This window comes from Cryptomeria japonica, chromosome 8 (assembly GCF_030272615.1).
Source record: "Cryptomeria japonica chromosome 8, Sugi_1.0, whole genome shotgun sequence".
Taxonomy (NCBI): Eukaryota; Viridiplantae; Streptophyta; class Pinopsida; order Cupressales; family Cupressaceae; genus Cryptomeria; species Cryptomeria japonica.
Genome location: NC_081412.1, coordinates 490142349 through 490163896, shown reverse-complemented (window position 1 = coordinate 490163896; position 21548 = coordinate 490142349). Strand labels below are relative to the sequence as shown.

The 21548-nt window shown below is 39.9% G+C and overlaps 1 protein-coding gene across 1 annotated transcript in view; it reads left to right on the top strand.

Moving 5' to 3' along the window:
• LOC131060059 (uncharacterized) overlaps window positions 1-21548 on the top strand; it is a 206042-nt gene that overhangs the window by 73210 nt on the left and 111284 nt on the right. The window contains exons 2-3 of the mRNA XM_057993156.2: window positions 1772-1898; window positions 21125-21198. Of these exons, the coding sequence (XP_057849139.1) occupies window positions 1772-1898; window positions 21125-21198 (201 nt within the window). The remainder of the gene's footprint in view (window positions 1-1771; window positions 1899-21124; window positions 21199-21548) is intronic.

Genomic DNA, 21548 nt, shown 5'->3' with positions numbered 1-21548 from the left:
GACTTTGAGTGTGTGCCTTTTACCACCTGCCCCTTTTTTATGAATAATTTATTATTCTCTTTTGAGTATATAAAATGTAATAAAGTTATTATTCATCAAAAAATGGTAAACTTTGTCAACCATTCAGCCACTCAATAAACTGACATTTTATATCTCATTCTTTATAAACCTACTCTGATGTCCATGCTTATGCCTATTCTATTTTAATTAGGAATAGGCATAGGCTGCAATAGGCCTTGACATACATCTTTCTTTTGTCATTTGTCATGTTTTACAACAGCCACAAAGTTTTCACATTTTATCAGTCCCTTTCAAATTTTTTTATTTCTTTTAATGTTATAGGTCTTAAAGAAGCTAATGCGACCAACAACAGGTGGGAAATGACATGTTTATAGTATTGAGTAGTAGTTTTGTTGACTAACAATTGTACATTAACTAAAATTGGTGCAAATGATTTAGAAAAGAATAATTGTGATCCCTTTTATTTAGGCAGGTTACCTTTTTTTTCGGGTATAGGGGAATCAACACTAGCTGGACCCCCATTTGTGAGGTCTAAATTATGTGGCCCCTATACCATTTTGCCACTTGAGTTGCCTTTACTCATGTGCTAGTTGAAGTCAGGGATTCAAACCTATGACCACTATCTGTGTCTTACAACAGCTTAACCATTCTGTCCATGCCTTGTGGGCTAAAATTTTAGACCAGGGATGTGCCCCTTGGGCAACATGCATATGCCTCAGTCTACATTCTGCAAATAAATCTGGATACAAGTTCTAGATGGCCTCAGGAAATTTTTACACCAGCTTCAGCTGGTGGCGGGAGGCTCATAGAGGACATGGGGGTGGGCTTGCTTCTTTAATATGGTTAGGTGCCCCCATGGCAAAACATTGGGGTGGGCATTGATCTATACATTGCATAAGCGCGATCCCTACCTCCAGGTGTCCCCATGGAAACTACAAGGGAGCCCTCGCCTAGTGGGATTTGAACCTTAATCTATGGTGTGAATCTCCTCGCTGCCCACTGCTAGATTTGAACCTTGATCTATGGTGAGATTTGAACCTTGATCTATTGTGCATTAAGGTCGGTTACTTTAACTAACACATGTGCAAATAATTTAGAAAAGAATAAGGTAGGTTAGTACTTGCATTAAGATTATTATTACTTGTTGAGCTATTGCTAGAAATTGGCTCAAAATATGGATCAATGAAGATTGACTAAAAAATATGCAGTTGAATGCTAATAAATCATCATGTAACTGTGTCTCATTTTGCTAGAATTCTAACTCAAGTAGAGCATGTAACAAGTTCTTCATAACTTTTGTGTCTTGGCCTCTGGTTGTTAGAATAATTTCAGGCTTGATTCTCAATTGGATTCCTTGTTTGTTCTCCATGTATGAAGAAGTAGAATTTTACTGAGACCACACTAATGTGATTTAGAGGTGACATGCGAGTGAGACAAGCATGAGATATCAAATTGCATTTGATCACTTACTAAGTTTGTAGCAAACATGGCAGTATATGTGGATGAATAGTTTTAATTTTGTATAGAAAAAACTCATTTCAACTTCATCTTTATATAGGGGAAGGAATGATCATTAACTGGATGAGTTTTAGTTTTATTCATTTTGCAATTTATTATGGGAGTTCTGACATAAGCTAACACCAGGGTTGATTTCATGCTGGAGTTTTGAGATTTTTGTGTAATGTTTAGTACACGTAGCTGGCCTTTACTGATCAAAGCTTCTATTAATACTCTGCTTTTGTGTGTAAAGACACATCATATCAAGAGGCATTGCGTGTCTTAGAGCAAGGGCTCTCAATCTTCCAAGGGGCCGACATATCAACTGCTAATGCTGCAGGGAGGTTGTTACTTGCAATGGCAACACTTTATACAGATAGGTGAGGTACTTGAAAATGGCATTTAGAATCTTCTTTATGCCCCATTCCGCTCTTTGCTGTCTCTGTGCTTATCTAATGTCACAGTATATCCAAAGAACTTTAGTTGCAAGGATCTATATGCTTATTCTATGTTTCCAGGCTGAAAGTTAGAAATCTTCATTCATTAAAATTCATTATGACAGTTGGATGGGTTAAGATGAAATATTAGATACTTTCAGAATAGCGAATGAACTGGCTATTTATAATACTTTGTGGAGTCCTATTTTGCAATCTAAGAATATAGAATTTAGACAAATCAATTCATCCTTATTTCTGCATCTCATCCTTATTGAACAAGGCTTTAGCATCTTTGGAAAACAGAACCGATCGTTTGCTAAATTTAAGCTACAGGTTCCAATGGTTGAAGTCCTTGTAACAAGCTAAAACTTGTAACCTTAATAATGAAAGAAAATTACTTTCTAATTTACAGGATGTATATTTTATTTTGAAAGAAAGAAACTAACTGTTTCAGCTGAAAAAGTAATTAACTAACTTACTAACTAATTTTAGCATAAATTGAAACTAACTTTTTAATATGAACAGTAAATGCAAGAAGGTAACCTTTCATAATTTAAGTAAAGATTTATTGTAAAAAGTTTCATGCATTTTAACAAAAGTAAAGGAGGATCAAATATTACTGAACAAATATGCCACTCATCTGGATTTACTCTTACAAGTCTCAGCATTGCTGTGGAGAGGGAGAGCATCATAAAGGGCTTTACCTCCAACCACAGACCTGGCAGTCCCCTGCACACCTTCCTTTTGGAAGTGGTCCTACCCTTCATGAGGGTGTAGACCAAGGTCTAGGACTTGTTGCCATCTGAGCCTAGTGTTTAGAATTTACACAACTCTAGTCGGTCACACACTATAGTTACCTCCTAACTAGCATGACCATTTGACTAGGAAGTGTATTTGATTCATGTGAATTGATGGTCGCATGCAAAGCATTGCGCCACCTTCGCCAAGGTTTAATAGATGCAAGCATGGTTAACATGCTATTAGAATTCGCCACCTTTACTCAACTTGTACATTACACCCGAGCCCAATTGACTCATTGGTTTGCTTATCAACAAGACAAGCCGATTGCTTAATGTCCACTGACACTAACGGCCATTAACGACCTTCAAGGGAACAATAACCACTAACAAGCTAACTGCTCAAATGTTTACTGACTTTATGATCTTTACCGACCATTTAGAAAGGTTCCTAACCAACTTTGTTAATGGATAAATCTTTAGTATTTTATTAACAGTTTTCTCATTCAGCTGAACATGTCTTTACCACCATTCTGGCATCTCAAGATTTAACTGTTTGATTTATAATGACAATGCATTAGGTAACATATAGACAGATCTGTTAAATGAAATCAATTATCTGAAAACATATATGTGACTGTACTGCTCTGGGTTCATCGACTCTTTAGATGATGATTATGCATTTATACGGAGGTGATATACTCTTCTATCAATATGACTAGATGCTGTGAGCCCAATTGTCTTTGCAGAGATTCATGGTATATGCACTATATCTAGACTTGGGCAACATTTCATTTCTGATATCCAATGGTACCGTATCTGGGATTTAAACGAAATACAAATGATTCTGAGTCAATGGCCTATCTTCGATCATAGTTATGCTAGACTCAACATGCATGGTAATACGATATACAAAAGTAAGAGATTGATCTCAGTGATCTCACATTCATTACCCTTCCTTTTTAATTTCTCTTTCATAGTCAGAATAACAAATTACTTGATCTTATGATTTCAGAATGAAAGATTACAAAAGACTATAAAGTGTAAGAAATAATGGATACGATTGATTTGATTATGATATGTGATCAATCGATCAATTGATATAATGCAAACTATGATTGAAGAATTACAGAATAGACGTATAAGTCGAATGATTAACTATATAAATACTGCACTGGACAGAATGCAACATGCCTGGTTTTTGGCCAAGGACAAGAGCTTCAGTAAATGCTCCTTGTACGTCCCCTTCTTCCCCAGTTACTTCTTCTGTAACAGTGAGCTAGTAATCAACAGTGATGGCTTTGTGTAAAATTCGCAGTACTGAAAAACGTGTATGTTTCATTATATAAACTCAACTTTTAATTTCATATATATATATATATATATGTATGTATGTATGTATGTATGTATGTGTATGTAATATGTATGTATGTATGTATGTATGTATGTGTATGTAATATGTATGTATGTATGTATGTATGTATGTACATATGCATTGATCATAACAATTTACAAATGCACACACACACACACACACACACACACATATATATATACATATAAGAGGAATGCAACTCATACATATTACAAGATAAGATTATGGTTCCAATTCTTATATTCTTAATCATTAAAGATAATAAAAGGAATAGACTAAGAACTAACTAATTGAGTGACAAGGTCACGACTTAACTACCCTGACATAAGGAAACACAGATTGTAACCCAAAGCCAACTTATCTATAGGTTCATGGCTCGATGGTAATTTCGTCCTCTTTCAAGGTCTACATTCCTCTCCTTGATGATAGTCTCCCTCCCTTCCGAGGGCGTTAGTTATGTTGCATCCACCTGGACATGAAAAAGGTAGTTAGGCCGAATCTTAGCCTTCTAGGATTCCTAAATTAAATAAAACATTATTGTCAACATCATTACATATATACATGCCAATAATTTCATCTCTGATTTTCATATCAACTGCAGACGTTAGCAAAATATATCTCATAAACAAAATAAAATCATTCATGAAAAGAGGGATGTAACAGTCTTACTGGAAATTTAGATCCTGAATGATTTTTGGAAAAGCTAAATCTTATAGTCTAGCTATTCAACTTGCAAACTACTTACTGTCTCGAAGAATAAGATACTTGACAATTTTATTTCATTGTTTAACTATTGTTCTGGAAAAGATCCTACAACACATAACATTAATTAATTTACTTTATTGCTCTTGCTTTAATATTTTATCAAACTCTAGGTTATAGTGAAATATCCCCTGTCCTAATGAAGAGTGAAAACAAGGAATATTTGCTGTCCAAGTTGCATGTTATGCAGTTCAAAGGTGTATGTGATATGCTGATAATGTTTTCAGATTGTTATGATGACCAACACACATGAATATTCCAAGAATAAACAGCTCCTAATTGATCCCTTTGACCGATAATGAACAAAAGATGCATATACAACTGTCCTATGTGGAAATAAGTCAGACTAGACTCAAAATCAAAAGCTAACATCAAACTGACATATTGTCAAACATTTGTCTCACGTCCTCAGATAATCATGAATAATAGAATAATGAGGACAAATCCCAAACTCCCTTCTTCTTTATTTCATATGATGGACAAACAAAACATTACATTGACAGCCTAAAGAATATTACATGGGCAATTGCATGGACTGTCATTAATGATCAATATTCTGAAGACACTAGGACTGCAACCAAACTCATGCATTCAACTGATAATTACAATGGGAATTAACTAGTAAATGGACCTGGTATTAAGTGCTGTGAAGAAGCAAGCAATACCTCATGTCAAAGAACCTCCAATGTGCCAAATCGAACCTCTTCCAATATCCCCCCTGCTGCTGCAATGTGAGGTCTGAGATCTCAATGTTGGACTGCAGAAAGCACTTCAAACCTTCACCAATATGATCGCCTTTAATACTTGAATGTAGCGCCACCCTCAATGTAGAGTTTGGGAGTCAAACTGAAAGGTTAGGAGCAAATTCGATGGACAATGGCAGACTTGGTTCGATTCTGATTTCAACTGATAACAGGCCGATTCTTCCACAATCCTCCAATTTATCACAAGATGAATCGCCTTAGTCTTCCAATAAATTCGCTAACCTCCAAATTGGTATATGTTTCTCCAATGAAGAGTTATGTGCAGATCGATGGAATAGAGGGTGAAGTCGATTAGATATCAGATCTGCAATTAGACCAATCTTCATGCAAATCTATCTTTAATCAGCAGCTAATGAAATCGCCTTAAGTTCCCAAAGTTGCCGCTGCCTCCAATGTGTGTTATGCTGCATTTAGTGATAACATAGGACAGAATTGTGGTATGAGGGTCTGATCCGATTATGCTTCAGAACTGAGATTTACACCTGAAATCACCACAAAGATCTTCCAAATGCTTCTACAAAATCGGCCAATTCCTCCCACAATGCTCTGATAAAAAATTCTATGAAGCTGAATATGACATCCAAAATATCTTCAATATAAGCCCAAGAAAATTAGCCTTTGGCCACTAATGAAAGCTCAATTGAGGTGACTGAAATATCACCTCCTCAATGCAACCCCTTGAGAGATCTTCCACTCTCTCAGTTATGCAATCTATGGGAGTTTTCGTTCCCAAAGACCCAAGTCTGCAGACACCTCACGGTTCTACAAAACCCAACCAATGATCAAATTCAACTCCCAAATCTGCCTTGAAGCTTCATCTTGATCTCCCTTTATACTTTTTCACTCCAACATCCAGAAGCTTCTAGAAGTGACTTTATGAAATAATATTTAATTAGTCACTTTTATTAAATTAATTAAATATAAAGTCTGTTAATGATGTAGCGTCAGTAGTAATCCTTCATATTGTCTGAGACCAAATATGTCAATGGCCTATTGACCTCACATATTTGGTAATTCGATCACTTAGATTTATCATACTTCTTGCCTTAGCCGATTTCTGATATTTATATCTATTAAGCAAATTAATATTAATTAGAGTCGGTATTGATAAGTCATTATTAATCTAATCAATTTTGTTAAGCAAAGCAATATGGTAGATGATCGCTTGATATTACTAATCGCTGTGTTAATGAACAAGCGATATTGTTATAACCCGTCACCCTTATGGAAGGGTACGATACTTTATGAGAAGTCGTATCTCTCGGAGGAGATACGACTCTCATCATGATATAACGATACTTGGTTTACTGTTGTCAACGATGAACCTGATTCTACCGGGGCCTGATTAAGTATGCAGCGCTGGTAATTATCGGACAGTGATTTACAGGCAGTTAGTTAGCATTTGTTATACGAAGGCATGATAACTAAACTATCGACATATACCATAGTCAACATTGATTATGTAATGATACAATGGTTGGTGAAGCGGCAATAATCATGAAGGCAGCAAGTACCAGTCGATATCCCTTAACTAATCTTCATCTATTAATAATATAAAGGGATGTGATTAAGAGTCATGAACAAGTGAGGACATGTCTATTTTGGGTGAAGAAGTGCCACTGCTTCATGTCATAAGATATTTAACAATACTCAATCAGATAGAACATCTGAAGTTGTGAGGATAACAGGTGCAGTCGGTATCGTGGTGAAAACAGGAGCAGTTGATATCATTGCACTTACAGCAGTCGATATTTTGTGCATACATCAGCGACCTGCAATATTATATTGAACATTGTGTGATCTTCAGTTACAACTACTGTGCTTAATTACTACATTATAATTTAAAATTACCTATATATAAATCTGATCCACTTCAACATGGTATCAGAGCAGCCTAAGGAAAGATCAGATCAGATTTATAAAAGCGAGATTATCCTTCTACTACCGTCTTCAAAATCATTGTCTGCTATCAACATCAAGATGGTGAATGGGATTAGAGTTGAAGACAGACTTGAAGGAGCATCTAACTTCGTATCTTGGAATTTCAGAATCATGCTTGCCTTGAGTGAAAACGAATTAGACGGATTTGTGAAGAAAGCCATATCGGAACCAAAAGAAGAAGATGAAAAGCTTCAATGGACGAGAAAGAACAATAAAGCCATGAAGATGTTAGTTGATTCAGTGAAAGATCATACTGTGCCAACTATCTCCAAGATGGAGACTGCCTATGGCATGTTCAAATCACTAGAGAACATGTATGAGATAAACAACACAAGCCAGGCTCTTTCTCTAAAGCAACAACTCCATCATGTGAAAATGACAAAACTCGAATTCATCACTTCATACTTCATGAGGATTACTGAATTGAAAGATCAACTCTCTACTATTGGTCACACAATCGAGAGCAAAGAGTTAACCATGCTGGCACTAAATGGTCTCCCCTCCTCATGGGAGGCATTTATTCAAGGGATAAGTGCAAGATCAAAACTTCCTAAGTTTGATCGATTAAAGCAGGATTGCATTCAAGAAGAGTCTAGATTGGCTATCAGAGGCATTGGCCAAAGGTCCATAAATGAAGATACTTGTGTTCTTGCCTCCCACTCCACAAAGATAAAAGGTAAGAAAGGACATTTCAAAAGGAAGAAAGATAAGGAATCTAATGGTGCTCCTACATTCAAAAGAAGGAAGGATTTTCAGAAATCCAATGCTTTAGATGTGACAAATATGGTCACTATGCAATGCAATGTCCTACCAGGACTATGCCTCAAGCTTCCATTGTGGATGTTGGTGAAACTCCTCCACAAAAGGATTCAGATGGATTCATATTCTGATTTGAAAGAGATAAGTTTTCTTTTTGGTTGAATAATGTTCATGAATTTAATATGTAGTTTTTTTGTTAATTCATGTAATTACATTATGCGTGTTATTTGTGAAACAACTTTGTCAGTAGATGTTCGCTTATGACAACTGCATTTGGATATCTTGTGTTTTAAATTTCTTCAATTTACTATGAGAAATTTGTCCCTTACATTTAGGACATCTTTAGAATCACAGTCTTTTGCTTTTCAGGCTATAGAGTTTTGAAGTTCTATTTGTGATGAAGAGATTCAAATTCAGGAGGAATATGCAGAGGACTTTAGTGGAGATTCTGAGATTTTGCATTTCCATATTTTTTATAAAACAAATATCTACCTGCAGAGGTGCAACAGTTCACTTTTGAAAGTCATAGAGGCACTTGTGCTGGTAATGATAGCATCTAGGGTTCAAAGCCAAGTTGAGACAAGAGGGCTCTCTCAGTGAGAGGGAGCGTACTGAAAGGGGATGCTTCTGTGACAGAGGGAGTAGCTAAGAGGATGTGCTTCTATTGATATCCGAGGATCTTGATTATATTGGTTCAGAGGGAGTGGACCATGTCAAGATGGTTTCTCTAGTGACCAGTCAAAGGACTATGATTCATGAGATGGAGTCCCATTTATGTAGGCTGGAAGGCCTTTATGCTGACTTCTACGTCATGATATTTCTGGACAGAAGAATACTTGGTGAGCTTGGAATATACCAAGAGTAATGCAGACTCCAACCTTGTATTACATGAGAGGTCAAAGCATGTAGAGATCAAGTATCACTATGTTAGAGACATGGTGAAAAGGTATTTTATTCAGTTAAGATACATTAGTATTGATGAGCAGACAACACACATTCTCACCAAGCCTCTCTTCAGAATAAAGTTTGTATACTTTTGAGGTAAGCTTGGTATGGTGGAGAATTAGGCCCTAGCTGAGATTGAGTCTCAACATCATTGATTTGTTTATATTTTTATACTAATGTATTCTTCTCTTTATAAGATGTTTAAAGTTTAAACTCTTGTCAATGCATTTCTCTTTGAGAGAGACTTAAGGTGAAAGCCCTTATCTACACCTTCTGATATGGTTCATGGTGAATGTCATGTGTGTGACTCCATGACAATTTTGGTTCAGTGCTTGATGAGCCCCTGTGAACATTATTGTGAGGTGACGATCTCTCAATAGTGAACACTTGTACATCTGATCATTATCGTAAGGTGACGATCTTACGATATTGATTGATCATACCATTATGATGGATATCATGGGACGTGATATCTATGGATATGTCATAATGGTTTATATCTCTAGTAGTAATATCTATGGATATGCCATAATGGTGGATATCATGGGATGTGATATCCATGGATAAGCCATAATGGTGGATATTACATAAAGAGATATTCATGGTGGATTTCATGTGAAGTGAAATCCGTGGACATGCCATGTAGTAATATCTTTAGATATACCTTAATGGTGGATATCATGTGAAGTGATATCTATGGATATGCCATATTGGTTGATATCACATGAGGTACTATCTATGGATAAACCATAATGGTGGATATCACGTGAGGTGATATCTATGGACAGACCATGATGGTTGGCATCACAGTGAGCTGATATTTTTTTCTTTCTTTGAGATATGGATGTAGCCATTGTGGTCAATCATCACAATGAGGTGATGTAAGATGTAAAGGTTAAGAAGGATTCCTCCCTAGCTAAGAGGGAGTGTTAATGATGTAGCGTCAGTAGTAATCCTTCATATTGACTGAGACCAAATATGTGAATGGCCTATCGACCTCACATATTTGGTAATTCGATCACTTAGATTTAATCATACTTCTTGCCTTAGCCAATTTTTGATATTTATATCTATTGAGCAAATTAATATTAATTAGAGTCGGTATTGATAAGTCATTATCAATCTAATCAATTTTGTTAAGCAAAGCAATATGGTATATGATCACTTGATATTATTGATCGCTGTGTTAATGAACAAGCGATATTGTTATAATCCGTCACCCTTATGGAAGGGTACGATACTTTATGAGAAGTCGACTCTCATCATGATATAACGATACTTGGTTTACTGTTGTTGACGATGAACCTGATTCTACTGAGGCCTGATCAAGTAGGCAACGTTGATAATTATTGAACGACTTACAGGTAGCTAGTTAGCATTTGTTATACGAAGGCATGATAACTAAACTATCGACAGATACCATAATCAACATTGATTATGTAATGAGACAATGGTTAGTGAAGCGGCAATAATCATGAAGGCAGCAAGTACCAATCGATATCTCTTAACTAATCTTCATCTATTAATAATATAAAGGGATGTGATTAAGGGTCACGAACAAGTAAGGACATGTCTATTCCGGGTGAAGAATTACCACTGCTTCATGTTATAAGATATTTAACAATACTTAATCAGAAAGAACATATGGAGTTGTGAGGATAACGGGTGCAGTCAGTATCGTGGTGAAAACAGGAGTAGTCGATATCATTGCACTTGCAGCAGTCGATATTTTGTGCATACATCAGCAACCTGCAATATTATACTGAACATTGTGTGATCTTCAATTACAACTACTGTGCATAATTACTACATTATAATTTAAAATTACCTATATATAAATCTGATCCACTTCAACAAAGTCATCTTTTAATTTTAATTTGTTTGATAACTTTATAAATAACTAACTTAATATGATTTATTAAAATAATTAATCAAGCTATCCATAGAATATGTCAATAATTTGGACAACTTAATCAATTAATTAATTCTTCTTCAAAATGGGGACGCTACATATAGAAGCTGGACTTATGAATTGTGTATTAAACTCTCATGTGATGTACAGATATTTGTTGTTGGTATTGGCGTTCTTGTATTGATTTTCGAATTGGAATTTTGTAGTTGATTCACAGTTTGGTATGGTGGCTATTGCTTGACAGAGGTCTTTTCTTCTTAAGGATTTCATTTCTTCTCATATGCATACACTTCTAGATTTTAGTGAATATGATGCTTAGTATTTTTGAGCAAGAATTCTTCCAAGTTTTTCCTATAGAAGTTTATTTAGTTCCCTTTCCTTGTTCTACTTCTTCACCTGACCATATATGTTTACCCTGCGGGGTGTGTTATTAATATTGCATATCAACAGTCAGATGATAACCATAGGATAGAATAGTAACCAGAAACTCAGAGCAATGCTTTCATTAATACCAAAATGTCTAGTACAATAATCATTCTCTGCATCCGTGTGCCCAACAACAAGTACAAGAGCATATATAAAGACACGGTCGAGGGTTGCGGTTACCACCCGTGGCGAACCGTCGTGCAACGAACAGCTACCCTCGACGACACTAACATACTTAACCAACGTAGCTTAACAACTAGTACAAAGCCCATTTTACGACCAACATCATCCCCCCCCTAAGAAAAGTCGTCTCCAGACGACAAGGACAAAAATCCGGGACTAACACAACAAAATGGGGATGAAGTACACTGTATACAATAAGAAAATCACTGAGAAGAAGAGGCTGAGGGGGCGTCCCTGAAGGAGGTAGTTGCACCGCCGATGAAGAAGATGCAGGAACTGCTGATGCCAGTCGAGCCCGAAACTCATACACCTGCTGCGTCCTTGCCTGAAAACCCTTATCTTCTACCATTCGATGCTCAAGTGCGGATTTTACCATTATTGCTTCCGCAAGGAGTTCTTTTTTTTCCTTGACATCACAGTCCTCCTGTGCTTAAACCAAACTTGTCTACAAAACACGCTTTTCAGTCTCAGCTTCCACCAACTGCTACTCAAATGATACTGTCTCCCTAGCCAATTTGTCCTTGATAGCCACCCGCGCCGCACTCTTGGCATCCAACTCTTGGGTATGCTGAGCTAAGTCTCACGCTACTACTGCCTCCAACCTGGTGGTCAGCTCTTCCCGACCCCTCTGTGCATCCACCAAGGCAACCTCACATCCAGTCGAGACATACTCTGAGTTCCTGAAAGTGTACCATTCATGCCTAGAAATGGCCACAACCCTCTGGCACAAAGGCTAGGAGACGCCTCAAATCCTCCATCACACTCCCCAAAGGCTGATAACTGAACTGAATAACTCCCTAGTGCCGTACGACTTCGTGTGCTTGCAATGCCTTCCCTCAAACTTTGTGTGTTCGCAACCTTTAAATCCGTCTCCCTCTACGGCTTATGGCTTCCTCGCCAATGCTTAGCTTCCAGCTTCTTTCTCACAGTACGGAACAACCCCAACACTTACGGTGACTTCTCTGATGCCCTCCGCCCAACTCAAAAGTGTATTGTAGCTCAAAAATAAACTGGGGGTCTGGGGGCAGCACCCCTCGCGGGGTCCTGGCTCCAGACTCCATCGAATGATTTTTCAATCTGGTTGTTTTTTTTTTCTATAAATTAAATTGTCTAGAGAGTCTTCGGCTCGGGTCCCGTGCCTCTGGGATTGCCCTTCATCCTTCTCAGTTTGCCTTGCCCGAGAGTCTCCCGCTTTGGTCTTGTGCCTCTCGAGTTGCCTGCCCGGCCTCTCCGGTCCCCTTCCATCCTCGTGGGTCCCCTTTTTGGAGTCTCGGGTGTCCTTCCGGCCTCTTGGGTCCCCTGCGTGCTTCTCGTGGTAGGGTTTCAATTTGGACCCGTTGATGGCAAGTCTATTTTCAATGGCCATCCGAAGACTTGGAACCATAAATTCTACAGGGACCACGGTCTCCTTCCCGTACATAAGAAGGAGAAGAAGAAGAATAAAGATTCTGAAGGCTGTGACCTTCCACACAGGGTTCCAATCGTTGCCGACACGAATGATCTTGGGATTATCCACGTCACCGAGGTTTGTCTCCTTCAATTTTACCTCTTGATAGTTGATGGGTTCTTCCTTCGGGAATTTGTGTGCGGTGGTGTCACTCACACGGGCGTGTCCCTTCCAATATTCTCTGTATTCCGGCAGGTATACCTCCTCTGTTACTTGCTCTGGTTCCTCTACTTCGAGCCTGTAGCTCTGGAACATTTCGTAATCCTCCATCTGCCAGTGGACGAGCCCATTCAATGACCCTGTCTCATCCTCGGAGCACTCTCCTAGTTTGAGAATCCCTTCGTCTTTGGGCTCCATGTAGCCCCGCCCTTCGTTCCTCCGGTCGCCTTCTCCTTCACCCTTCGATTCCGAAGATGATGCCAGTTCCTCACTAACCAACTGCATCCCAAGGTCTATGATAAACTTCCTTCCTCCATTCTCCATAGAAAGAGTGTTCTTCTTCCAGTTGTGGGTGGCCTTGGCTGCCACCAGCCACCCTCTCCCTAAGATCGCATCATACCCTTTTTTCTTTAGTGGGATTACCACGAAGTCCAGTATGAAGGGTTGCGTCCCGATGGTAACTTGCTGGCCCAATAGTGTCCCGATGGGTTTGATTCCATGTTGATCTGCTCCCAGCAGATTGAATGTAGATGGCCACAGCGTCGGCTTCCCTATCTTCCGCCAGGTTTCCTCTAGAAGAACATTCACTCCCGATCCACCATTGACGATGGTATTGGTTAGAATGGTGCCAAGGATACCCATCTCCACAATGGCCAGGTTCCTTCCAATGTTAACTGCCAGTAGCCTGGGGCTTATTGCAGATCCCCTAGGAACATCTGTTGGATGGTTGGTATTGGTGCGTGGTTGGGAGAGATCAGCAACGCTGTTCATAATTGAGGCATCGTCTGGAGGAGATCGTGTACCTTCACAGGCACCTCCAGTTTTGAAATTTGATTTAGTATAGCCTGCTCCGCCTCCGGTCAGTTGGAAGTACCCACCCTACCCTTCGCCTTCGCCCTCTTTCGTATCTCTTTCTTAATTTCTTCCCATGCTTGCCGTACCCTTCGCTTCTCCGTGTCTTGGTCTGGGCATGTTGCTTGTCTGGCTTGGGCGCGGGTTACGGGCAGCACTTCCTCTTCTTTGGTTTCCTCGATATTGAGCAAGTTGACGCCGGACTTCGGGCAGGTGGCGTCTTCGTGGTCTCCCGGTCTGCACCATTTGCACAAATATTGTGTGGCCTCTCCCTTCGGGCAGTCTTGGGCGAAGTGCCCCCACTGGTTGAACCAGAGAAACGAGACTCGCCTGAAATCGCCCAAACTCGGCGAGTCCGAGTCCGAGTCAGGCCAAACGAGTCCCAGGGGCTCGGACTCGGACTCGGCCGAGTCTGGAGAGTAAACTCGCCAGACTCGGCGAGTCCTGAGCCCCAGACTCGGCTACTGGCTGGGTTAATAAAATGACAAAAAAAAAAACATTTTAAAAAGTTTTTTTAAAAAGTAATAAGTTTTTTTGGAAGGGCGAAATTTGACATTTTGGTCTCTCCGTCAGGATTATTTTATGGAATATAACATTTAAGTATAAGTGATAAGAAAGAAGAAGTCACTTATACTTTAAGTTATATTCCATATATACTGTCAGGATTTTTGAGAGTGGTTTCAGGCCTCCAGGAGTTATATTGCAAAATCTAGTTTTTGGAGGATTCTTCAGTTTTCCAGACTTAGTCAAATTTCAGGATCAGGACATTCCAGACTTAGCCAAATTTCAGGGCATTTGAAGATCAGGATGACATTCCAGACTTTATCACTCACCAACTTGACCTAGCTTGGACCTTCAAGAATGATACTCACTCACCAAGCAAGACCCAATTAGCAACAAGAGCAAAACCAGGCCCTAAGGAAGACTCTCAAAGAAACCCTAATTCAGACTTGTAATAAGTTTTTTTGGCCTCGCGGGGCGCTGCCCCTCGACCTCGCCCTGTATTGCGACAGGGAGCGTGCAAGGGGCGCTGCCCCTTGACCCCACCTTGGGGGCGCTGCCCCCAAACCCCCGTCAAAAAATATGGGGGAAACTGCGTCGATAGAAGTAGAGAAAATTTAACCTACGAGTCTGACATTGATTGGATCGACCAGGTAGATATAGAGGTTGAGACTGTAGCCATGGCAGAGGAGGAGCGGAGAGCACGAGCACAGACAGGAGATTCAGAGGCAGATAGTGACACGGGTGTTCCTGATGTTGGTGAGCATGGCATGGTGTCACGGGGAGCGGCTATGGCAGTCGAATCATCCATGACCTACCTTAGACACCTTCGTAGGGGGCTGGAGCCGGAGGGTGCAGGCTCCTCTGAGCCATAGACTTGTAGTTGTATTTACCTTTGGTATTTGTATGAAACATTTGATGATGATCATATGATGACATTTTATTCCATGAGTTTTGTAATATTGTATACATTTGACAATATTTATATATCTATGTTTGTTATTTTCTTCAGCTACAATTTGCGTTTATGCTTATGTGATTGATGTATACTTGTGTATGTAATCAAATGAGCCGAGTTTGATGATGTTATTGTGTCTTTAAGGTGTATTCAATAAAGGGTGTCTGAAACAAGTTTTAAATATTTAAAAATCTCTAAATTTCTTGAGTTTTTCACTATCCCGAGTCCAGACGAGTCTGGAGCCGAGTCTGACACCGAGTCCCGAGTCCGAGTCCGAGTTGGCCTTGCCGAGTCCGAGCCGGGTCCGAGTCCCGTTTCTTTGGGTTGAACGCTCTGCATTGTATAATTGGTCGGGCTTTGGAGTCGTATTGGATTCGTCTCCTTGTATTGTTATTGTTGTTATTGTTGTTTCGTCATCCACACCGGTTATCTTGGTAGCCTCCCGATGTTGCATTGTTGTTCGCCTGGGAGCTGTCAGTACCACCCGATGTAGTTGGTTGTTCCTGCGTAAACAATACTTGTTGGTTTCGTGTTTTAATGTTGTAGGGGCATTCCTTGGTGGGATGCTCCATCAACTGGCATATATCACAATAGGCCTTCTTTGGGTAGGAGCCTTTCGTGTGGCCGTCTGTCTTACATTCCGTGCACCAAAGCTCCCCTTCGTTGGTCTTGCTCGGACCTCCCTTCATAACCTTCAGCTCTTTCGTCATCCTCAGCATGTCCTTCTGCAGGGCTTGCTCCTTTTTGCCGGACTCGCCATCGCTGCTGCTTCCCTCAAAAGAGTCATCATCCTCGGATGAGCTATCCTTCTTTTTCTTCTTGGATGTCTTGGTCTCGCTCTCGAGATCCATCGCTCTATTATATGCATCTTCGTACGAGGTTGGTGGAACAATCTTCATCTTCTTTTGGAGGGAGTGTTTTAGTCCCTCCACGAACCATCTCTTTTTCAACCCATCTGCTGGTTGACTCTCCCTTTTCCCCAATAGTTCTTTGAGCCGCCGACTATAGGCTCGGACCGTCTCGTTCTTGTTGTGCTTTGTGCCATAGATTTCGGCTACTATTTCATTGTCATCTCTGAGGAGGCGGAACTCTTTCTCGAACTCCTTCAAGTTGGGCCATGTGTCGGCTTTGGCCTTATCCGTATCAGAGTACCAGTCGATGGCCACTCCCCTTAAGGTTGCTGGAAACTGTGTTACCCATTCGTCCTGGTCGATAACACCATTCGCTGACCATATGGTTTCTCAAGTGCGGCAATGGCGGACAGGATCTTCCTTCCCGTCGCCGTTGATCTTCGGCAGCTTCTACTTACTTGCCATCCCACCGTTGGGTCTCTCTCCTCCGGTTCCTTGTGTGCTTGTACCTGGTGATCCTCCGCCTCCGCCTCCTGCACCCGACCCTCCACTCGTGGGTCCTCAGGGGAAGGTTGCTGACTCCGAACCAAACAAATTGCCTTCCGTACGGTACCCTTGTGCTCCCCCGGCACCTTCGGCTGTACCGTCACGTTCGGTTGTCTCCCTTCAGTTGGTTGTCTTCCTCCGGTTGTCCTCCGAAATGGTCAAGTTCTTTAGTAGGTCTTTGGTAGCGTTGATCAGGTTTAGACTTTGCCTTGTTTGTTCCACCAATTCTTCGCAACTTTTGGTGCAGGAGCACTTAGGACTTAGATTGTTTAGTTTTTTCAATTTTGGCTTGTACTGACCCTAGCCAAGTCAATGGTGAATAAGGACTCCAGGAGGGTCCAAGAGTTTGAGTTTTGAGTCAATGTAGGCCTAGGTTGTGTTCATGCTTCTTAGGTTTGCATTTTTGTGTAAATAGTGAGTTTGAGTAGGTAATTGATCTTTTTTGATGGTCAAAATTGTCAAAACTTGGTACAGGCATTAGGGAGGGTTAAATTAGTATTAGGCAAGTTTTAAAAGTCATTTGTGATGACTTGGAATAGGTCTTATAGGTTGGAAAGACCAAAAGTGCAAAAATTGCAAAGTTGCAAAAAGTTGTCATGACAACTTTTGTCCTGAAATGGTTAGCGATGGAGTTAGGGATTGTTCAACGCCCTAGGATGACTCTGCACATGGGAAAGCTATAAGAACCCTCTCTTGCACGGTTACCAAGGTTGGAGATTGTGTTTTGCAAGCTTAACAATCTGAAACTACTCATTTTCAGACTAGTTGGCAGCATTTTGGCTTGATTTTACTCATTTTGTATTTAAAGATGGATAGAATCCATTGATCCAGCAATGGATTGAGTTTCTCTTGTGTGTTATTGTGTTGTTGGTTCAATTTAGAGCTTTGTAGATACTGTTCATTAGTGTTTTCTTGCTTTAGTTTGCAAGCAGCCAGTTTTGGCTTGTATATAGCAGTTTTCTTGTAAATATGGTTGCCCCATGAGTTTCACACTTGCTGCCATCATGATTTGTTGGGACATGGAGGGCAACCATCTGTATAGTGTACATATCTAGGTGCAAGTGTTGGAGAAGAGCTTTGATATGACTGACACCTTATTCTAGGCGAGTCCAGGAGCAACCCGGCTAGAGGAAATAAGGTGAAAATGAAGTGCCAAGTGCAGAGGTGGATGTCAAATTACTTTCTAAGTTTTTGAAGGGGTCTAAGGAGTTGGGACAGAGTTGCCAATGCAAGGATGAGCCTTGAAAAGTTCATATGTTGCACAAACCCCAACTTGACCTGTCACTGCCACCTAGAAGGCCTAGAAACCGTCCAAAACCCTCATTTTGGGGTTAGCACATTGAATGGTCGAACAAGAAGCTAAAACCACAAAAATCTATTGAGGTTAGGTGAATCATTGAAGGAAATCCAAAATTGTTAGGGGGTCTTTTGGATTGTTTTCACTCAAGCCCTAAAAAACCGGTTTTAGGAGGCCTAATTGGGCTAATTCCTTGTAGCCCTTTTCTAGGCAAGATTTTGAAATCGGTAAGAAACCTATTGATGGCAAACCTCAAATGGACCCTAAAAGCATTCAAAACATGAAAGAAGACACCTCCACACCTCTGCATCATCTCACAATGGTAGGAGGTCAGTTTGACAACTTGAAGCCAAGAAGCCATAATTGAGCACATGGGAAGCACTGTGAATTGGTAGGTTTCCTAGCCAAAACACTTGAAGCAAACACCTTGGAAAGGTAAAGAGTGAAGCCCTAGAAGAGACTGAGAAGGACTTGGAGGCTTGGAGAGCAATTAGGCCTGGTGAGTTGGTGGAATTGAGCAACACCAACTAGGTGAAGTGTTGAGCAAACTAGGTGAACCCCAAGAACTTCTTACCCTACGGTGGTATTCTTGCGAACTGTAGAGTTCTCCTTTGGCACCCTCCGTGACTCCTTCTAGGTTCCCTTCGGGCAACCCTACGACAATGTAGAGACTGTAATTCTCTCCATCTATCTCTGCTTCCACAACCTCCGTGACACCTCCTGGGTTCCCTTCGAGCAACCCCTCGGTCGGTCGTCCCTCGGCAAGCTGCCTTAGCCTACGCCTTCGTTCTCTCTGATGTCTGAGATTCAACGCTCTTTGTGCCACTTCCCATTCGTCACTTTGTATCTTTTTATTTTTGTCCTTATTTAGTATATTGGGCATAAATCACTTCCGTACATAGCAAGCACACACCATGTACACAAAACAAAAAAACTTTTATTATTTTCCCTTTCGGCCACAATTTATGTCAACATTGTGTTGGGATTATTACAGTATTGCTTTATTCCTCCCAGAGGTTCAGGGTTCAATTTCCCCTTCGCCTCATGCCATCACGCTCTGCTTCCCAACGACGATTGTTTTCTTCGTACTGTCGGAGGGCCTGTTGGCGTTGCTCCTCACGGGCAATCTCCTCCAGGCGGGTTCGCTGTGCCAGTGATGCCTGTGCAAGCAATCGGGGGAGGTGGTTCATCAACCGATTCGCTGCGGGGCTAACTTCCAGTGTAGTCCACACAACACTTGTTGGGACTTCAGCCTCCGTGGCCTGTCTTCGGACGTAGGTCTTGATGGCCGCCTGAAGCAGGATTGAGAATTCCCTCGTTGCAGTGTCCTCTCCGTCGTAGAGTTTCGTTTGTGCGTCGTTGGCCTCTGGGTTAATCTCACCGACGGTTAGGCCCATCGTGTCCGTACGCCATCCGCTCCTTCCTTTCCCGAGTATGTCTAGGCAATGGTGCCAGATGTTTACCCGGTGGGGTGTGTTATTAATATTGCATATCAACAGTCAGATGATAACCATAGGATAGAATAGTAACCAGAAACTCAGAACAATGCTTTCACTAATGCCAAAATGTCTAGTACAATAATCATTCTCTGCATCCGTGTGTCCAACAACAAGTACAAGAGCATATATAAAGACACGGTCAAGGGTTGCGGTTACCACCCGTGGGGAACCGTCATGCAACGGACAACTACCCTCGACGACACTAACATACTTAACCAATGTAGCTTAACAAGTAGTACAAAGCCCATTTTACGACGAACAATATATTTTACGCGTTTAAACAATATAAGAAATTCCATTTCACTTTCATTTGAATAGTGAGCAACAGATTGTAGTTCTTAAAACTTCATTTTTTGACAATTATCCAGATTTCATTTTCTTCTACAAATTTCTGTAGAGGAACAATGAGGAATAGCATCTGCAACCTAAAAGCATTAGGGAACCTCTTTCCGCCATGATCAAACAAGAGCATTGTCCATTCCTGAATCCTACCTAAGCTTTAGAGGGATTCAAGATGACGTCTACTGATCTTCACCCTTTTGGATCAAAGGTGATAAAGATAGAGGGACTGCAAGTTGTAGTTATCATGTTGGTATTTTGTCATGTCATACACATAGAGGTACATTGAATTTGTTTATATTTGTCAATGCATTAGACACTTTTGGGTGATACATGTGTTTACTATTTTCAACTTTTGTTTGTGCATTTGGTCTATAATAATCCTGTTGTGCTGTCATGCCTTATTTTTGCAATCGCTTCAAATGAAATGTATGAAATCAAATAATATGCTTATTTATTTGTTTTTATGGGTGTTTGCATTTAAGAAAATTGAACTTAAATGAGGAAAACAAGTTGGATTTGTGTTTATAATTATATTGGAGGATAAAGCTTTGATGGTACATCTGCTTCTGGCAAAATTCTTATAAAGTAAGCAACAGTGGTAATTTCTGTGATGCAAGCGAAATAGATCTGATGTACTGAGAAATAGAAGCAGTTCATTAAGGTCCAATGTTTGTTATTTCATATCATGGAAATATATGAAAACATCACTGAGACGCCAATCTAGATGTAGTGTCTTTAACAACTTGTTCCGTTACTGCTTATAATTTTTTTTCAACATATTTTTCATTTGGTCTCCTTCCAATTACAAACTAATTCTTAGTTGAGAACGATATATAATTCAAAATTCATTTTGATATTTGCAACATTGTCTAAAAATACTTATAATTTGCATACCTTTAATATCTTTATACAGAGGAGATATTTGTGGTGCCATTGAAAGACTTGATGAAGTTTCGAAGATGACCCTTTCATCCTTAGAAGTGAGAGGTAAGCTATCCTTAGAAACTAGGAAGCAAGTATTTGACATGTATTTGGATGCAAATAAATATCTTTATTTTCTTAGAAAAAAAGGACTACATTAGTACAAGTGAATCTTAAATTAACTCATGTAATCAGATGACCAGATCTCTTATGCTTTGTTATTGTTCTATTATTGTGGATTTGTCAATTGCTATAAAAGTCTTTTGTGGTACAATGTTTCTTCTTTTCTGAAAAGAGTTTAATTTAGAATTCTGATTTTGTTGATTTTTTATTATAAGAAAAAGAAATGACATAATTATAAATTAGTGTTAAATGCTTTCCTTTATAGACAAGAAAAACATTTCATGTATTTAGGA